The sequence below is a fragment of the Malaclemys terrapin genome, chromosome 5, assembly GCF_027887155.1.
Source record: "Malaclemys terrapin pileata isolate rMalTer1 chromosome 5, rMalTer1.hap1, whole genome shotgun sequence".
Lineage (NCBI taxonomy): Eukaryota > Metazoa > Chordata > Testudines > Emydidae > Malaclemys > Malaclemys terrapin.
This window is the reverse complement of record NC_071509.1, coordinates 24644774-24664074: the sequence shown is the minus strand read 5'-3', so window position 1 is coordinate 24664074 and position 19301 is coordinate 24644774. Positions and strand designations below refer to the sequence as shown.

The 19301-nt window shown below is 49.8% G+C and overlaps 1 protein-coding gene across 2 annotated transcripts in view; it reads left to right on the top strand.

The window, feature by feature from the left end:
• Positions 1-14285: 14285 nt before the first annotated feature.
• SORCS2 (sortilin related VPS10 domain containing receptor 2) overlaps positions 14286-19301 on the top strand; it is an 818166-nt gene continuing 813150 nt past the window's right edge. The window contains exon 1 of one of the 2 annotated variants that reach the window (XM_054030250.1): positions 14286-14846. In XM_054030250.1, the coding sequence (XP_053886225.1) occupies positions 14286-14846 (561 nt within the window). The remainder of the gene's footprint in view (positions 14847-19301) is intronic. The other variant, XM_054030251.1, reaches the window with a different exon arrangement.

Sequence of the window (19301 nt, the reverse complement as noted above, 5' to 3'; positions counted from 1 at the left end):
AGGTTTAAACCCTGATCCTGCAAACATGAAGATGCTTAATTTTAAGCATGTGAATAAACCCATTGAAGTCAATGGGGATAGTCACATGCTTAAAATTAAGCATGTGCTCAAGAGTTTTGCTGAGTAGGGGCCTTTGCACAGAACAGGTCCTTTATTTTTCTTTATTAGTATTATAAAATAATTATTTAATATGTTCCATAATTCATAATCTGATAGTGACAGGCACTCTATCAAATGCTGCGTTGCTACTTAGTGATTGTTTGATTGAAGTCATGAAGTCTAGAGGCCACATGCAGTATGCAAGAGATCCAGACAGGTCTTTGATGGTATGTTTTCAAAAATCAGTGGGTGTCTGAACCAGTATATAAAAAATCTGAATGAATCCAACTCACTCTCCCACTGATAGAGGATCACTAACACCCAGTAATTGCAGCTAAGAGATGGAGAAAATAGAAAAGGAAGATATTGTATGGGTGGGGAAGAATAAACAGAGGAGACAAAAACATTCTGCATTAAGTGATCCGTAACAAAGTATCTTCAGTAATACTTTTCAGTTGACAACAGAGACCCCATGAGTGCATTCCCCACCCCTTCCAAAACAGAAGATTTGTGTGTTTTGCAATGCAGTTTTATGCAGCTTAAAACTATAAGATCACTGCTGGAAAATTGGAGGAACAATGATTTATTTCTTGGCTGAAAGCTGAATAAGGGAAAACACGTAAACACTGCACTATAGGCACAAAGGATGATTATTTTTGCCACATGAAACCATTTTTAAAAATTCATGGGGAAAAATAATTTTTGACAGGACTGTGTAGGTATTTTAGGTTTTATAAAAATAGCTGTCAAAGAAAGGTTTGTCAGCAACTGCTATCTCTGCTCTGCCATTCGCAGCTTGTTTATGATTTTTCCTGAAAAAGTGGGAGTATTTGTTTGTTGATGGATGAATTTATATGATTATAGCAGACTCAAATCACAAAAATATAGTAGAGACAAATCCATGGTCTAATTTAAGTTACTTTTTTTGATCAATTTGTCTTGCAAATAAATAAAATTCCATCTATATATATATAGATATATATATATAAATGCATTGCTTTTCCAAATACCAGGCTCTGTATCTCCGATGAAATCATAGTAATTTGTATGGGATTTTAAAGAGCATCTTGGCACTAAAATATTTAAAAGTTGCCTTCTGTTTCCTTGACATTTTTTTTATAATTTAGATGCTGCAAATCCAGATTCCCCAGGCACTCTCATAAGACATAGTTCAAAGCAAATTTTGTTGGTGGTGGTATTTCTAATATTCTTTTACCCCAGCTCTGAGCAGCATGGTAAGGGGGCGGGGAGTGGGGTGGGGGGTTGGATAATCGGCAGGGAGTCCCGGGGGGCAGTCAGGGGACAGGGAGCAGGGGGGGTTGGATGGGGTGGAGGTTCGGGGGTGTGGCTAGGGGTCAGGGGATGGGTAACGGAGGGGTTGGATAGGCGTGGGAGTCCCAGGGGGCCTGTCAGGGGGCAGAGGTATGGATAGGGGTTGGGACAGTCAGGGGACAGGGAGCAGGGGGGGTTGGATGGGGGTGGGGTCCTGGGGGGTGGTTAGGGGACAAGGAGCGGGGGGGGTTGGGGGTTCTGAGAGGGGAAGTCGGGGCAGGAAGTGGGAGGGGTCAGATAAGGGGTGGGGGCCAGGCTGTTTGGGGAGGCACAGCCTTCCCTACCCGGCCCTCCATACAATTTCAGAACCCTGATGTGGGCCTCGGGCCAAAAAGTTTGCCCAACCCTGGCCTAATCTCTACAATTCTGAGAATGTGTCCCAATTGCAATGATTCAAATAAGCCTTTTACCACCACCTGTCACTGATCCCAGTTTGGAAAAATAACTTTCTGCACACTGTAAAATCAGATGTTTTCACTTTCTCAAATCTAATTTTATACAAGCAGAAGAAACAACATATGATGAAGCAAAAGGTGAATGTTAAGATCATTCTCTTTGGTTTTATCTTCAGGCTTTGCTTTTATTCTTGATGACACTTGTGTTTGGCTTCCTTTTATACAACTTTTTTACAATTTGCATCTCTGCATGTAAATATTAACATTTTGCACATCCATTGCATCTTCCAGCTGAGGTCATTGTATGTAGAGATTGTGATGGAGTGGTGTGATGAAAACTTTATCTGCATGGGTTTGAGATGGCCACATTACTCCAATGAGTTGTTCTGGTCATCCCAAATCTCTAAAATGGAAAAGCTTAAAAATATTGATACTATTTTTCATATTTATCCACATGTAAAAGCTCTTGGAATTCTGAGTCCAACTGTGCAGGGCTCTGGGATAGAGGAAAATTAAAATGAAACAAATTTTAGGGACTTCAAAAAATTATCCAAAATAGTTTCCTCATAAAGAATGTCATGAGTTCAAGATATCTTGGGATTGTCTGAGGATTAGCAGTAAATGCTCCTAGATTAATAGTTTTAGGCCAAAAGGAACCATTAGATCATCTAGTCTGATCACCTGTATATCACAGGCCATTAGATTTCACCCTATGGCCCCTGTATTTAGCCCAATAACTTGTGTTTGGCTAAAGCCTATCTTCCAAAAAGTGTTGTGTCCCACTGGAAAAGCTGTGAACGCATACATCTTGTTTCAGTGGCGTGCACCTTCCATTTCTAGCCATGAAGAGTCATAAGAAATGAGACTTTAAATCTGCTACTCAGTCACAGAGTGAATAGTCTCTCTGCTGGGGAAGAAATTCCACATTTGCTGAGGAAAGAGGAAGAGATTGTTCTTGCAGTCTTCTTTAAAATGGTGGTTCTTTGAGGCTGCTCATAGAGTTGCTATGTTAGAAGTCCACATGGAGATGGATAAGTAAAGCAGAGGGTTGGTGAAACATAAAATATGGATTATTAATGAAATTTATCATGTGGCTATCATATCGCCACTTCAAATAGGTACATCTGTATTAGTGTATGTTACATATACACGCATGCAAGCTTTTGTGTGAATGTATATTATATTACACACAAAAGAACACTAAGCCCAGCCTAGTGCAAAGTCAAGCACTCAAAAATTAGGAAATGTCAAAATTCAGGTTGCACGTACAATTTGAATGATGCCTGGTCAACACTATGGAATTAGATCGACATAAGGTAGCTTACATCGACCTAAAAATGTCTGTGTCTACACTACCAGGTGTAGTGCTTAAGTCAATGTAGTTAAGTCAACGTAGCGGCAGTGTAGACACTGTCTTGCTTACGTTGACTTAGATGACCTCCAGGAGGTGTCCCACAATGCTCCACTGTGACCGCTCTGGTCACCATTCTCAACTCTGCTGCCCAGTAGCCAGGTACACAGGAAACAGTCCCTCCCCTGTTAAAAGACCAGGAATTTTTGAATTTCCATTTCCTGTTTGTTCGTCACGGAGAGCTCACCTGCCCAGCTGAGCATGCCCTCTCCATGCTCCAAACATGCTCTTGCCTGGAATACATATGAGGTGGTGGATCTCCTGGGTCTGTGGGGAGAAGAGGCTGTCCAGGCACAGCTCAGATCAAGCTGTAGAGATGTGGACATCTACGTGAAGATCTCTTGGGACGTGGTGGAGAAGAGCTACCAGAGAGACCCGCAGCAGTGCCGCATGAAAGCAAAGGAGTTGGGTCAGGCGTACCAGAAGACAAGGGAGGCAAACAGTTACAAGGAGTTGCAGGCTATACTCTGCGGTGACCCGCCCTCCTTCAAGAGCCACACGGATACTTCAGAGGAGTCGGAGTCCCAAGCCACTCCAGGCAACACTGAGGAGGAGCTGTTGGAAAAGGGGGAGAATGGGAGACAGGCAAGTGGGGGATCCATTGTCCTGGAGAGCCAGGAGTTGTTTGTAACCCCGGAGTAGTTCAGCCAGTCACAGAACTGCAGCATGGCTGAATGTGATGCCGCGGAAGGAACCTGTGGTGAGTACGCATTTAGCATTAATATTGTGAAGGCACATGTTCTTATTTGCTATTTTTTATTTAAATAGCCACTCTACTGCCACTAGTTATCTGCTTCCCCCACCACCGGACAGGGATGCTGGAACCTGGGGGGCCAATGAGGCAGGGGTGCTGGAATTGGGGGGCCCATGGCCGCCCACTGTTCAACATGGCTATAGTTTGTGAGGCAGGGGTCAGCATTGCCCCCACAAACTGCAAGCCTTGGGCAGGCAGGGTGCGGGAACATGGACCGGGGGCTGCTTTTGGGCATTCCATCCCCCTGCCCAGAGCAGGTGGAGAGTCCGGGCCTCCCCACAGTGGCCCGGGCTCCCATGGCGTCTCTTACCACTGCCCGGGACCAGCTTCTGGACTGGGCAGGGGGTGGTGCCTTGGGTGCCAGAGAGCGGCAGCGGCTTTGGGAGGGGTGGCAAAGGAAAATGTGTTGGCTATAGCTCACTGCAAGCCCCCTTCTTCCCCCCCCGAGGCTTGCAATTTTGGGCGAGGAATGCCGGTCCCTGACCTCCACACTATGTCCATGTTACAAAGGGGAGGTGTCATGGCCCACTGGCCACCCTAGTTCTGCCACAGGTTACCCCTCCACTGCACAGATGTTCTGGCGCCCCTACCCCAGGATGTACTCACCATGGCTGGGACAGCAAACCGGTTCAATGAATACCTTGTAGAAATGAAAATGTTCTTCTTCGAGTGATTGCTTCTGTGTATTCCACAGTAGGTGTGTGTGCTTGCCACGTGCACTGGTGCCGGAAGTTTTTCCCTTGGCAGCATCCGTAGTGGGGGAGCACCGCTGCGACTCCTGGAGTGGCGCCGACATATCGCGCCATAAAGGGGGCTGCGTGCTCCCCCCACCCTCAGTTCCTTCTTGCTGCCAGTGAAGGTAGTTGGAACTTTGTGCTCCAGCTTTGCTGCAGCATTTCTAGCCTTAGTGGTATCCAGCTTTCACTGAAGTTACTTGTTGAACTTTTCTCTGTTAGTGCCTGGCTCGGGGCATGCCCCGTGGCCCAGGCTTCAAGTCGTGTGACTCTTGTCGCAATTCTATGCCCAGAAGCGATCCACACACTCAGTGTCTTTGCTGTCTGGGCGAGGCTCACATTAGTGAGAAGTGTAAAATTTGTTGCTCCTTCAAACCGCGAACAAAGAAGGAGTGTGAGATCCGACTCCGAGCTCTCCTAATGAAGCCGGCGTTGGCCCCGGCACTGGCGCGTCGAGCTGACCCCGCGCCGGGCACTGCGTCCTCAGCGCGCAGCGAAGCGCTCCCGGCGCGCCGTCCTGATTCTGCGCCTGGTACCGTGTCGTCGGTGCGCAACGAGGTCCCATCAATGAGCCGGCACCGCTCCCCTTCTAAGAAGCAAGGGAAGACTCAGCGGCGCCAGGAGAAAGAACGGGGTGAGGCTAGACCCGCGCTGGGCAGCCCACGATCCCCATCGGGACCAAGACCTCCGACTCGGGTGGAGCAGAGTAGTCCAGAGCCGTCCACGCACACCTTGCCAGAGGTGAGAATGCCTTCAACGCTGGAGGTAGCTCAGGCTGCGTGCGACATCGTGACGCTTCCAGTGCTGGGAGTGCCGCTTCAGTCGGGCCCCCGATCCCATGGGAAGCCACCACTCAGTGCCCATCAACCTTCTCCGGACGTCTCCAAGGTCGAGGCACCATCCGGAGTTGAAAGGCCTAGCCACGGACCACGGCGCGCCTACACACCGCGAGCAGGGTTGTCTGCGAGCGAGCTTTCCACCTCCACTCCGGGAGACCGTAGGGGAGGCACTGAGAGGCGGCGCTGCTCCTCTTCGAGCCTTGCCCACAGGGACAGGTCTCGTCATTGTTGGCACCGCCGTTCACGCTCCGGCATCCACCGTGGAAGGTGCTACGCCCAGAGCTCGTCATGGGAGCCCCAGGCACCGAGGGGTCGTAGTCTTGGGCACCGGAGGGATTATGGAGACAGCACTCCCGACTCCTACCTGTCCTCCTCCAGGGGCTGGAGACGTCATGTTTGGAACCAATCCAGCCATTAGTACGGCACCATTCGCTCGTCCCGGACCTCCGGCTCAGCACGCAGTCGCCCCTCGTCGAGCCGCTCGGTGCCGCAGGACCAGCCGGCCCTTGCGGGCCCCCTTGCACCCCAGGGCCAGGCCGTTCCCTGGCAGGGACAGTGGTGCCAGTGGGCACCATGGCCCCAGGCACCGGCACTGCCAGGACCCCGCTCCGTGGCGGGAGCGTCCCAGGCCCAGCCGACGTCGCTGCCTTGGCACCGTGATGAGGCAGTGGGCACCAACCCTCCGGCACCTGACCCGGGGGTCAGGACGTCGAGCTACCAGTACAGCTGGGTGCAGACAACACCGCGGCACCGACCTCCTCGGCACTGGATGACTCTGTGGCTCCACTTCCTCCGGTCTCTCAGAAGGATTTCAAGGCCCACCAGGAGCTACTCAGGAGGGTGGCATCGAGGCTCCAGTCCGAGGAGATGGAGGAACCATTGGACACGTTGTTCAATGTCCTTACCTCCTCGACGGCGGGACGCGTGGCCCTTCCGCTCCATCGGGGGTGGCCAATATCACTACTGGCCTCTGGCAAACCCCGGCATCCCTGGGTCCTATCTCCAAAAAGGCCGAATGGAAGTACTTTGTGCCCACAAAAGGGCACGAGTACCTCTACTCCCACCCAACTCCGAACTCTCTAGTGGTGGAGTCCATGAACCACAGGGAGAGACACGCCCAACCCGCTCCCACCCCCAAGGACAAAGACGCTCGCAGGCTGGATTCCTTTGGAAGAAAGGTTTATTCGTCTGCGAGCTTTCAGCTCAGAGTGGCCAACCATCAGGCACTCTTGAGCAGATATGACTTTAACCTTTGGGGATCCCTGCCCAAATTTGAGCCTTCTCTTCACGAGCAGGACAGGAAGGAGTTCCAGGCTCTAGTTGAGGAAGGTATGGCGGCAGCTAAAGCAGCGCTCTACGCGGCCTCCGATACGGCGGACACGGCTGCTCGTTCGATGGCCGCAGCGATCTCCATGAGAAGGGCGTCTGGACTATCTGCTGAGGCCCAGTCGATCATGCAGGACCTGCCATCCGATGGTCGGGCCCTGTTTGCAGATCAAACAGACACGCGTCTGAACGAGATGAAAGACTCCCGTACTACCCTGCAGACGCTGGGCCTGTACGTCCCGCCGGCCAAGGACAAGCCCAGGCCTCACACCTCCACTCCACAGGCTCGGGGCAGATATGAGCCCCCGCCTAAGAAGCAGCGGGAGCAGAGGCGCCGGTCACAATGCCAATCCCGTTCGGCCCCTCATCCGGGGCCCTCTAAGGCCAGGAGCCAGGGAAGTGGTGTTTTTGACAGCTTGCGGGGGGTTAGGGGCCTATTGCCAGGTTAACCCCCCCCCAGTTAATAAAGTTCAGGTTTGCCAATCGTTTACCTGCCTTCAGTCTGCAATGGTTCCATATTACCACGGACCGCTGGGTCCTCACCACTATATCCCTGGGGTACAGGTTGCAGTTTGTTTCGCCCCCTCCCAGTTGCCCTCCGGCCAGGGAGTTGGCAGAGGACCTGGAACATGCGTTCCTCCTAGATCAGGAAGCATGAAGGGGCATTCGAATGTTTAGCGTATCTGGCATGCAAATACCTTGCAATGCCGGCTACAAAAGAGCCATGCAAATGCCTGTTCTCACTTTCTGGTGACATTGTAAATAAGAAGTGGACAGTATTGTCTCCTGTAAATGTAAACAAACTTCTTTGTCTTAGCGATTCGCTGAACAAGAAGTAGGATGGAGTGGACTTGTAGGCTCTGAAGTTTTACATTGTTTTGTTTTTGAGTGCAGTTATGTAACAAAATCGACATTTGTAAGTTTCACTTTCACAACAAAGAGATTGCACTACAGTACTTGTATGAGGTGAACAGAAAAATACTATTATCATTTTTACAGTGCCAATATTTGTAATAAAAAATAATATACACTTTCATTTCAATTACAACACAGAATACAATATATCTGAAAATGTTGAAAAACATCCAAAATAATTAATAAATTTCAATTGGTATTCTATTGTTTAACTGTGATTAATCACGATTAATTTTTTTAATCATGATTAATTTTTTTTTTAGTTAATCTTGTGAGTTAACTGTGATTAATCAACAGCCCTGGTTTTTATATAGCAAGTCTGCACTGAAGTTGGCTCTGCACTGACAATGGTTAATTTGTGCTTTGCATGTTTTACAGTTGAAAAATGTGGCCTTCAACTCTTCCTCCACACTGGCGGAGAGGCTCTCACAAGTAAGATGAAGGTGAAAGAGAATGCATGATGATATGTTTAATGAGATAATCAACGCCTCTGGGACAGTGGACTCTGAGCAGAGGACATGGAGGATTGCTCTCAGAAAAAATGAACATGGAAATTTTGAGCAGAACAAAAACTCAGGAGAATGAGCGTGGTAAACAGCAAGAGATACTGAGGATTCTGAAGGAACAGACAGACCTGCTGAGGCGACTGGTAGACCTTCAGGAGAAACACCTTGAAGCTCGACTTCCTCTACATCCCATCCAGAACATGATTCCAACACCACTGTACTCCTCCTCCCCGCTCATACATGGATGTGTGACAGGCAAAGCTGATGTGATTTTGAACAGAAGATGAATGTGCTTTTCCCCTCCCAATTGTATGCCCCTGTATTTCCAAGGTTTACTTCTGTGACACATATTTCTGTTTTTATATCGTGCAATAAAAGTCCATTTCTTGAAAACGAAATAATCTTTATTACTTCAGAGTGTGGGATGGTGGGTGAGAGAGGGAAACTGAGGCACAGAGGGAGGATGTGAACGAGTTCACATAGAGCCAAAGCTGTGAATAGAACCCAGGAATCCTTGCTCCAATCTCCTCCACACTCTAAGCAGTAGCTCACACTCCCCTCACTCATGGCAGCCACAGTGGTGGCCTCTGTGAGGTATTAGTTGGTGGGTCTCAACCCATTCCCTGGGCATCAAGAACACCCCCCTCACAGGCAGTGTCTTTGGAGGAGCCACAGACTGAATGGAGTGTGGGGTTGTCTCCCCAGCTGTAGCAAGGGCGGGGGCTCTAATGATTGTAGTGGATGGGGCCTGGGAGTCAAGTTCAGAGCAAATCAAGAGGTGTATTTCCAAGGTTACATTATACTACACACACAGCAGTCACAGCAAGGTTCAGACTATTGGCAGGTACAACACAACACACATTAGTGTGAGTGGTTAATAAAATGGGTTTTCAAAGCCTCCCTGAGCCGCATTGCTCCCCACCGGGCTCTTCTTGTAGTCCTGGTATCTGGCTGCTCAAAATTTGCAGACAGCCTATCCACCTCTATGCCCCACTCTGTGGAAACTTCTTCTTTCCCTTTGCTTTACAGACATTATGAAGCACACAGCAGGCAGCTATGAGGGCTAACCTAGTGAGCAAACTGTGCCAGCGACCCTTCAAGCAGACAAAGCACATTCAACTGCCATTCTGCACTTGCTGATCCTACTGTTGAAGAGCTCCTTGCTGCTGTTCTGGTGTCTGGTGTACGGCTTCATGAGCCATGGGAGTAAGGGGTAGACTGAGTCTCCCAGGATCACTATTGGCATTTCAACATCTCCTGTGGTGATTCTGCAGTCCAGAAAGAAAGTCCCTGCTTGCAGCTTTCTGAACAGGCCTGTGTTCTTAAAGATGCGCGGGTCATGCACCTTCCCGAACCATCTCACGTTGATGTCGGTAAAACATCCCCGGTGATCCACCAGCGCTTGCAACACCATTGAAAACTATCCCTTTCTGTTTATATATTCTGTGGCAAGGGCAAGGTGGCGTGGTGCCAAGATAGGGAAATGCATGCCATCTATTGCCCCACCGCAGTTAGGGAACCTCAATGCGGCAAAACCATCCAGTATCTCTTGCATATTGTCCAGAGTCACTACCCTTCTTAGCAGAAGGCGATTAGTAGCCCTGCATACTTGGATCACAGCACCCCCCACAGTGAATTTCCTGACTTTAAATTGATTTCCAACTGACTGGTAGCAGTCTGGTGTTGCAAGTTTCCACACTGTGATCACTACTCACTTCTCCACTGTTGGAGGAGATCTCATTTTAGTGTCGCTGCGCTGCAGGGCTGGGGCAAACGCCGCACACAGTTCCTGGAAAGTGGTCTTGTGCATCTGAAAGTTCTGCAGCCCCTGCTTGTCATCCCGTACCTGCATAACAATGTGATCCCACCAGTCAGTACTTGTTTCTTGGGACCAGAATTGGCGCTGTACCATGCTCAGCTGCTATGTGACTGTCAACAGCAACCGGGAATTGTTTCGTTCTATGGCTTCCAGCCAGGCTACTTCCATGCGGCAGTTCCTCTCGCGTCTCTGGAAATACTGCAGGAAAAAGCATGTCATGTTTGCGACACTCACCACAATAGTGCACAGCTGTGCTGGGTTCGTGCTTTTCTAGAGATGGTGGATGCATGGTATGCCAGGCTTTTGAAAAAAGTGTGAAATATGGGATGTGGATGAAATCAGGGGAGGGAGAAAACTGCATCATGGGATGTTCAAGCCATGTTCCCAGTCACTCCTGCAAGAATGTTTTGCTCCCATGAGGCACTGCTAGCCCTTCCCAAAACTCCCTATGGCAAGTTGCATTGTGGGATAGCTACCCATGGTGCACTGCTCTCTGCATCGATGAAAGCACTGCTAATTAGGACGTGCTCCACCAACACAAGGAGTGGGGCGTGGACATGCACAACTGACTGTATGTTGACTTAGCTTAAGTTGATTTAAGTTTGTAGTGTAAACATGGCCTGAATCTTTAATTTTGTGACCACATTCTCCTTTTTCCACAGGAATTTTGCCCCATTCTGTGCACAGGAATACTTCTATTATAGCAGTGATTCTCAAACTTTTTGTACTGGTGACACCTTTCACATAGCAAGCCTCTGAGTGCAACCCCCTTTATAAATTAAAAACACTTTTTTATATATTTAACACCATTATAAATGCTGGAGGCAAAGCAGGGTTTGGGGTGGAGGCTGATAGCTTGTGACCGCCCATGTAATAACCTCGCAACTCCCTGAGGGGTCCCGACCCCCAGTTTGAGAACCCCTGTATTATATGCAGTGCTAGTACTAAGCTGTTAAGGTTGCCTTACAATCCCACTATAAGACCCTGTTTTCAGTTGCTTAAAACTTGATCAATTTTTAACCTTTGGGCTGAAATTTTACATGCTGGTTGTCTGCTTTTGTCTGACCTTTTTTGGGAAAAATTTCAAAATGATTGAGTTGTTTCCAAGAGTGAGGCTAGGGAAATATATGTTGTTTTGCCTATGTTAACAAATTCTGGAAACTTCTTTTTAAAGAAACTCCAGCATTCCCATGCTTTAGAGCAGGGACTTGAAATTTGACAGAGGCAGAGGGTAGCCTTTGTATCAGGTATTGCCTTTTTCCATCTCTGTGAAAACCTGCCCAAATTTGGACCAATTATAAACCTTTGAAAAATCTCAATTCATATAGGCTCAGTAGAGGCTTACTAGAGTTTAACAGCTAAAATCTCTGAAGAATCCACCCTCACTGAGCATGCTCTAGGCTCTCACAGCTCTTAGCAGACGCAGCATGTACTGTCCCCTCACAGTTCCTACTACTAACCTGACTGCATACGCTCAGTTGCTCTTTGAAGTTGAAACATACTTCATCTTAGGACTACAGCAGGCTGAGAAAGAAGGATATCCTCTGTAATGACTGGCTGCTCCAGGAGGGAGTGAAGCCAGGCACTGGAATTGGATCTGAGAGCCTATTTCTCTTGCACACTCAGTAATCCCATTCCTGGCACCAGCCAATGTAGAGGAGGAAGTTGTCTGACTCAGTCTTAGCTAGACCAGCAGGAAGAGGAAAGAGTAGATTGTGACAAAGAGTCTGGTGAGACTGTGAATGGAGTGGTGGTGGGGACTGTAACTGACAGTGGTTGGGCAAAGAGACTGTGAGAAGCGGGGAAGGGAATTTTGGAACTGGGAGTCGTGAGGGAAATGGTGATAGACTGGAGCCAGGGGATGGGGATGGGGAAGGGTAACAGGAAAAGACTGGGACTGGCTGCACAAGGTGACTGAGACATTCAGCGACCATTGAAGTCGCTTGGAGCTGTGCTTGATTACATAAAGTGCCGCATATTGCTTAATATTCTGAAAAATCAGATCCTAGATCTATCAAGTTGGGCACCTAGAAGTAGTGGACACTTTTGACTTAGTTTCTCTGTCCTCAGTTTCCCATCTGTAAAAGGGGAGATAATACCACCATCTCCCATCATAGAGATATTGTGAAGATAAAATGTTTGTGAAGCACTCCAATACTATAGCGATGATTCCATGGGAAAGCCCTTGAGGAAATTAATAATTCTGTCTTCAGAGCAAGGTTTGACTAGTGTGCTATAACTAACAGCGAAGGCCACGCAATGAACAACGAGGATAAAAAATATTGAATACCTGCTCTTTAATTGAACACCCTCCATCCTGTGCAGTGTACTGAATGAGTAGGGGTCCTATGGAAAAATATATGATCATGTAATTAAAGCAGCGGTTTGTCAAACACCTTGTCCCCCCCCTTTCTGACAACAAAAAATTACTACACAATCCCAGGAGAGGGGACCGAAACCTGAGACTGCCCAAGCCCTGCCTCCCGGGGCAGTGGGGCCAAAGCCAAAGGGCTTCAGCCCCGCGTGGGGGGCCTGTAATCTGAGCCCCGCTGCCAGGGCCGGCCTTACCAAGAGCTGGGATTGGGCCCCGCGCGGGCTGGGGTTGTGGGGTTTGGGTCCGGGCCGGAGCTGCTGGGGCTGGGGCCAGGCCGGAGTCGCTCGGCCCGGGGCCCGAGCCAGAGCTGCCGGGGCTGCTCGGGGCTCGGGCCGCTCGGGCCAGCGCCCCAGGGCCCGAGCCGGGCTGGGGGTGCTCGGCCGGGGCCGGAGCCGGGCCAGGGGTGCTCGGCCGGGGCCGGAGCCGTGGGGCCGGAGCCGGGCCGGGGGTGCTTGGCTGGGCCCGCTCAGCTGGGCCCGGGGCCGGCGCCCCGGGACCTGAGCCAGAGCCACCGGGGCCTGAGCCAGAGGTGTTCGGGCCGGGGCCGGGCTGGCGCCCCGGGGCCCGAGCCAGGGCCGGGGGTGCTCGGCCGGGCCCGGAGCCGTGGGACCGTGCTGGGGATGCTCGGCCGGTACTGGGGCCGCTGTCCTGGGGCCCGTGCCGGGCTGGAGCCAGAGCCGCCGGGGCCGCTCGGCCAGGGCCAGACTGGGCCGTGCCGCGCCTCCCAGGAGCCCTCCTCGCGCCCCCCCCCTTACCTGTTGCTGCCGCCGCCTGCTCCTTTTCAGACTTCCCGCGAACATCTGATTCGCGGGAAGCAGGGGAGGGGGAGGAACAGGGGGTGGAGCAGTCACCAGGGGAGGGGAGGAGAGGGAAGTGAGCTGGGGGCGGAGTGGACAGCTGCGGGGCCCTCTTAGGCGTGGGGCCCAATTCAGCCGATTCGGCTGAATTGGCTTAAAGCCGGCCCTGCCCGCTGCCCAGGGCTGAAGCCAAAGCCTGAGTCCCACGCCCAGGGCTGAAGCCCTTGGGCTTAGGCGTGGGCTTGGGCCTGGGCTTGGGCCCTGGGGCTCGGGCTTCTCCTTCAGTCCTAGGCACCAGGAAGTCTAATGTCAGCCCTGGCAACCTCATTAAAACTGAGTCGTGACCCACATTGGGGTCCTGGCCCACAGTTTGAGAACTGCTGAATTAAAGTATTTTTATCATATGCATATACACAAGGGGGTGGAATTAAGGTTGCACAGACAACCTTAATTCTGGCAATTCCTAATGTTTGAGTGCTTGACTTTGCAACCTTAATGCTCTTTTAATGTGTCTTGTGTGTGTGTAATTATATACACACCCACACCATTATTTATCGAGGACTTATACTGGTATAAGGCTGAGCACAAGAAGGACAGTTCACGTGACAAAATAATCCACCCTCCAACAGAAACGACAGAGGCCGTCCCCTAGACACACTTTGAAGCCTAGAGGATGGAGTAACTTGGGACAGCGTGGAGTGGTTCTGTTCACTTCTGGGGGGCATTCACACACAAAGAACATTCAAGAACTGCAGGAGTTTGATTTTGCAAGGCAGGATGTAACAGCCAGCAGCGCTGCTCCTGTCATCCCGATGTCCATTATTTGCAGCAGGGAGCGGCCCCCAACCCAGGGCCACGAATGATCGCACAGGGAGTCTGGGGGTGGGTGGGACCCAGCCTTCCCAAGCCTTCCCAGTACATTATGTGCGGCTGTGCTGGGCTCTGAGGCTGCCTGCGCCTTGGGCTTCAGAGAGGAGCCAGCAGATGGCGGCGCCTCTCCTTGGCTGGGAGAGGAGTCCCGAGCACGTTGTTTCCAGTGTAAACCCTCGCTTTGGTTACAAACCCTGCCTTCCTCCCCTCCCTCCCCCCTCCGGAGGCTGTGTATCTGTCTCACATTCACATCCCAGCCTGTCACTAGCACATCCGAAGGCGAGCATGGCGCAAAGGGGGCCACTCGTGTCTCCAACAGGGACCCTCCCCAGGACAGCCCCTAGCCTGGCGCTGCTGCTGCTGCTCGGTGCCTGCTGGGCTGCGCGCCCCTCGGAGCAGTGGGGCGGCCAGAGCTCCAGCTGGGTGACCCGGGCAAGAAGGAACCCGCGGGAGCTGCTGTTCCGCGGCGGAGGCGGCGGCCGGGAGGAGGCTAGTGCGCTGGGGCGCGCTGGCGAAGGCGTGGGGGCTGCTGCGGGGAGTCGCTCCAGGAGAGCATCCTCCACCTCCTCCCACCCAGCCAGGGAGCAGGTCTCTCTGATCAGCACCTCCTTCGTGCTCAAAGGGGACGCGTCTCACAACCAGGCGATGGTGCACTGGACGGGCGAGAACAGCAGTGTAAGTAGGGGTCCCTCCCCAGTCAAAGCCATCCAGCCCGGGGGGGCGGAAGGCATCGCACCCCCCAGCGGAGAGCCCAGCAGCTGCCGCCCCTGCGGTGTAACTATATGGCCCCAGTCCTCCGCGCTGTATTACGGTAGCCGCTCCCTTCCCCACCCCGCTGCCCGGGGGAGCCTTGCCGCGGGGTCTGGGACTCTGGAGTGGGCGCAGCAATGCAGCCCCTGCGTGCGAGGCTGGAGGCGGCGGGTGACAAGTGCATCTCCGGCTGGGGCTCAGGCAGGTCCCGGGCGGAAACTAGTCGCCTCCTCCTTGGCCACGCCGATACTCCGGCCGGGGAGGAAAGAGGGTCGCCCTGATTTAGAGGGGCCGGGAGGAAGAGAGAGCAGACCGGGGGCAGCGGCAGCAGGAAGCCCCATCCCGGTTGAGCGACTTCCCGGGAAAGTTTGGAAAGTTTGCAGCGTGCATCCCGCACATAGATGGAGAGAGGGGCTGGGGGGTGCTGCTGCACCTGGAGCAGGTCTCCCGGGCTCGGGCTGCCTCCCCTGGCCCGCAGCGCTACTCGGGCTACATTGGCCGCTGGGCGAAGGGGCAGGTTGGGGGTGACTTCTGGGGGGGATCGGGCCCGAGGGATGGAAAGTTGTTTCAGTCTGTTATCCTCGGGCGGCTGTGGGCAGCTCCAGGAGACGCCTGGTGGCCGGTCACACCCACCCAGTGTGGTGGGGGAGGAGAGGGAGAGAGCTGCGGCTAGAGCATTATCCCCTCCAGCCCTTCATAAAAGTGCCAGATTAAATTGTCGAGGCTCAATCGATTCACCTCAAATCAATCGCCTGCTTCTAATCGCTGGCCCGTGTGCGAGGCGTTTGCTAAAAGGCCGGAGAGGGTAAAAAAACACAGCAGAGGCACTTGGTTGTAAATTGTTCTCACGCGGCTAAATGAAGTCGGAAGACGCGCGCAGTAGCGCCGGGTCATTGCTCTCAGTTTGAGCTTCATTCTTGGGCCTGCTAACGCGCAGGGGTAAAGGGCACGAGTGGTGGGGATGCTCCAGGTTGAACACTTCCATCTAGCGCTTACACACCCACTCAGCTTTCCAGCCTCACCGTGACCCTCACCGCTGTTATTCTGTCTCATTTCAAAGTTACACTTTATTTTTGGTCAAACCTTTAGCACCCTCTCTTGCCGCTGAAAACTGAGCTCTATCGCTCAGTGCAACAGCTGACCCTGGTCTGGTCTCACCTGTGCAAGGAGCACACAAATGAAGGCTCCACTGTTTGATTTGGTCAAAATGAATAGAGTTTATGGAGTCAGGTGTCTTGATCTGTCAGCTCAGAAACCCAGGGGACCCATTCTGTCCTATGGTGTAAATGAATGGTGAAACTTTATTTTAATATATCCATTATACTTCATTATACTTGCCCATTTTTGAATCTTTTAACAAGCTGGCTTCTCATGTACTGATTGAAGTTTTATACAAATATCTTGCTGACACTGATGCTTTTTTGTATGTACACCAAGTTTCAGAACTTTGTCAGATTTAAAGCAGTGTGTGACTTTGTAATATTTAAATTAACAAATTATATGAGGCCAACGTCTCTGCTGGGGTAATTCCATTGATTTAGCTCATTATCTGTTTTTAACTAATATTCAATCTTGTCTTTATTTCTTTTATATCCACAGATGATGGGTATATATTTGTACAGATGGTTTCTGGGATTTGCTGCTTCTGAATTTATCCTGCAGTAAGACATTATTTCATAACACTGTGTAACATAGGTAAATATTACACAGCACCAGGCATTGTGTAATGTCTATATAACTACATAGGCAGTGAAATCTTGTTATGAAAAATCTAGAATGATTTTCTCCTCAAGATTTTAGTATTTCTGGAAAATCACTGCTTTATTTTATGGTAGATCAGCTGAGATCCTGGCCTTTGTTTGAACTTGAGCTTTGCAAATTATGCATAGTGTTCGTTAAACTTGACACAGTTCAGAAAGCATGTGTTGTATTTCCCATAAATGTATGGATTAACATCTTCCCCTTTGGGTTGTCAAATCCACTTTCTGCCAGCTCTGCTAGTGGGTCACACAAGAACAAGAGCTGTCCAGTGAGCAGGCTGGCTGCTTGTGTTAATGCTTATTATATAATCTGGTATTTTCATGTGTCCGAGTTGGAGTTAGCATCACAAAGCTTGACACCCGGTTTCTGATTTACTTAGGAGGGAAATGTGCACTGATAGCCATTTTCTTTTCATAGAAAGTATTGCAAATCATCAGCAGCATCTATTTCTCTAGACTTGTCCTTTCCCTGTTTCTGCTTTCAAAATAATGCCATTTCTTTTCATGGTCAGTGCTTGCAGGCTTTTAGGGCTATTTTTCTTTCTTGAAGAGATCACTATTAAAAAAGTTGGCTCCAGTTCAGATTTCTACATACAAAAAATGTAACAGCTTTCATGCAAAGTACTCTTGTGCTCTAAAACAAATACCTTGCTAATCCACACACTACAATCCGCACTTAAAACGAGTGGTCTCTCCCCATCTCTCTGCAAAGATTTAATAGCAGATGCTGCAGTGTTAGCTTGTATTGCTAAGATTTCATTATTTTTTCATGATATTCTACAACGTGTGTACGAGTATATGATGAAGTACTTTCCTCAGTAGCAAAAATACATTACACTGTCAGAATGGAATATAGTTGATGCATTATCTTATTCTTTTATTGTTTGTGCACTTATTAGTTTACTAAATTCATTAATGTGTGGCAGGACTCCACATCATTAGTGCAAATAGATGTTCTCTACTGTATTTACTAATTCAGTGACAAAAATGTTTAGTTGTGCTGTGCTATTTGAAATCATGCCATTCAGCATATCCGCTGTCGGCTGGACTGTCCCACAGTGGGCTGGACCAATGACCTGGAGGTGACAGGCTCTATATCCCATTACCAGACACCTGAGCACCTAGTTCCTTTGCTTAGCATGCTTTTAAAAAATAGGTAGGTGGCAGGAATTTTCATCCCCTCTGATTCATTAGACTTGTCTGCTAACATGTTTGGTTGGTTGTGTTGTAGAATGAGAGTTGATAAAATAATGAGGAACCAAAAGCTGCTACAAAGAAGTGATCCGAGGATTGCAAAGAAGGTACAGAACAGGTCTGTCTGAGAAAAGTGGAAGTGTGTCAAGTTCATGCAGTAAGGATGAGATGAAAATGATATAAGCAAATGTCACTGTTCTTCACTCTCTTGTGAGTTTAAATACCTCAGGCAACAAAAAATACTATCGAATTTAACCAAGGACCCATTTTACAATCCATTGAAGTCTGTGGGAGACGTCATTGGGCTCTGGTTCAGGCCCTATATCCGTGTTAGAAAGCAGGAGGAGCTTTTGATTAACTTCTGATAAGTATTTGGAGCAAGGAACAATAATCTAAGTGAAGAAATTAGTAGAAATGGTTACCAACCTTGTGCCTTATCCTTCACCATTGTAATAATGTCATAACTCCACTCGACCTCAGTAGGGAAGGATGGAGCCAGAAGCTACTGAAGGCCTGATCCAAAGCCCACTGAACTCAATGGAAAGATTCCCATTGGTAACAATGGACTTTAGATGAGGCCTTGAGTGCCTCCTTGTGAGGTGCTGAGCACTTTCAGACGCCACTGAGGGTATGTTTACACTGCAGCTGTGAAGTGTCATTTTTCAGTTCACATACACTCATTCTAGCTTTACTTGAATTACCACCATAAAAATAGCAGTGTGGGGGTTGCGGCACAGGTGGTGGCTTGGGCTAGCCACCCAAATTTGGATGCAGAGGGTGAGGCAGGCTTGGATTCGGGCGGCTAGCATGAGCCGCCACCCATGCTACTATTTTTAGCATGCTAGTTCCAGCAGAGCTTGTGTGGGTCTGCCTACCTGCACTGGGAATCACACCTCCCAGCTGCAGTGTGGACGTAACCTGAGGACAATGGTGCTGGAACAATTTTTATACAGGGAGTGCTGAAGGCAGAGACCTTGTTATTAATACTTCAAGCAAGAGGGTGTGGCAGAACTCCCTGCACCCATTGTTCCTGTACCTATGCCTGAGGATGGTGGGAACTTCTTTGGAGGCACTCAGCACTTTGTAGGCTCAGGCACTAAACTAGTTCTCTCGCACTTTACAGGAGTGGTGGTTGAAAATTTGACAGCAATGAGCTCTAGACAATCAAATATCCTGTTAAACACCTTACCTTGTAAAATAAATAAAGGAGAAACACACAGTAGGATTATTCCCTTGAGCTCCCTGATGGAGAGACAAATAATCATAAATGGTGAGTGGGCAGCTGTTTCTCAGAAGGTTGTTCACCTGCATGAGTAGTTCATTGAATGCGCTGCCATGGAACACTCATGTGTGGATCAAGGACAAATAAACAAACTTGGAAAGGGCTTAGACTGCTTGATGTAAATAAATTTTAAAAAGCTCTGTG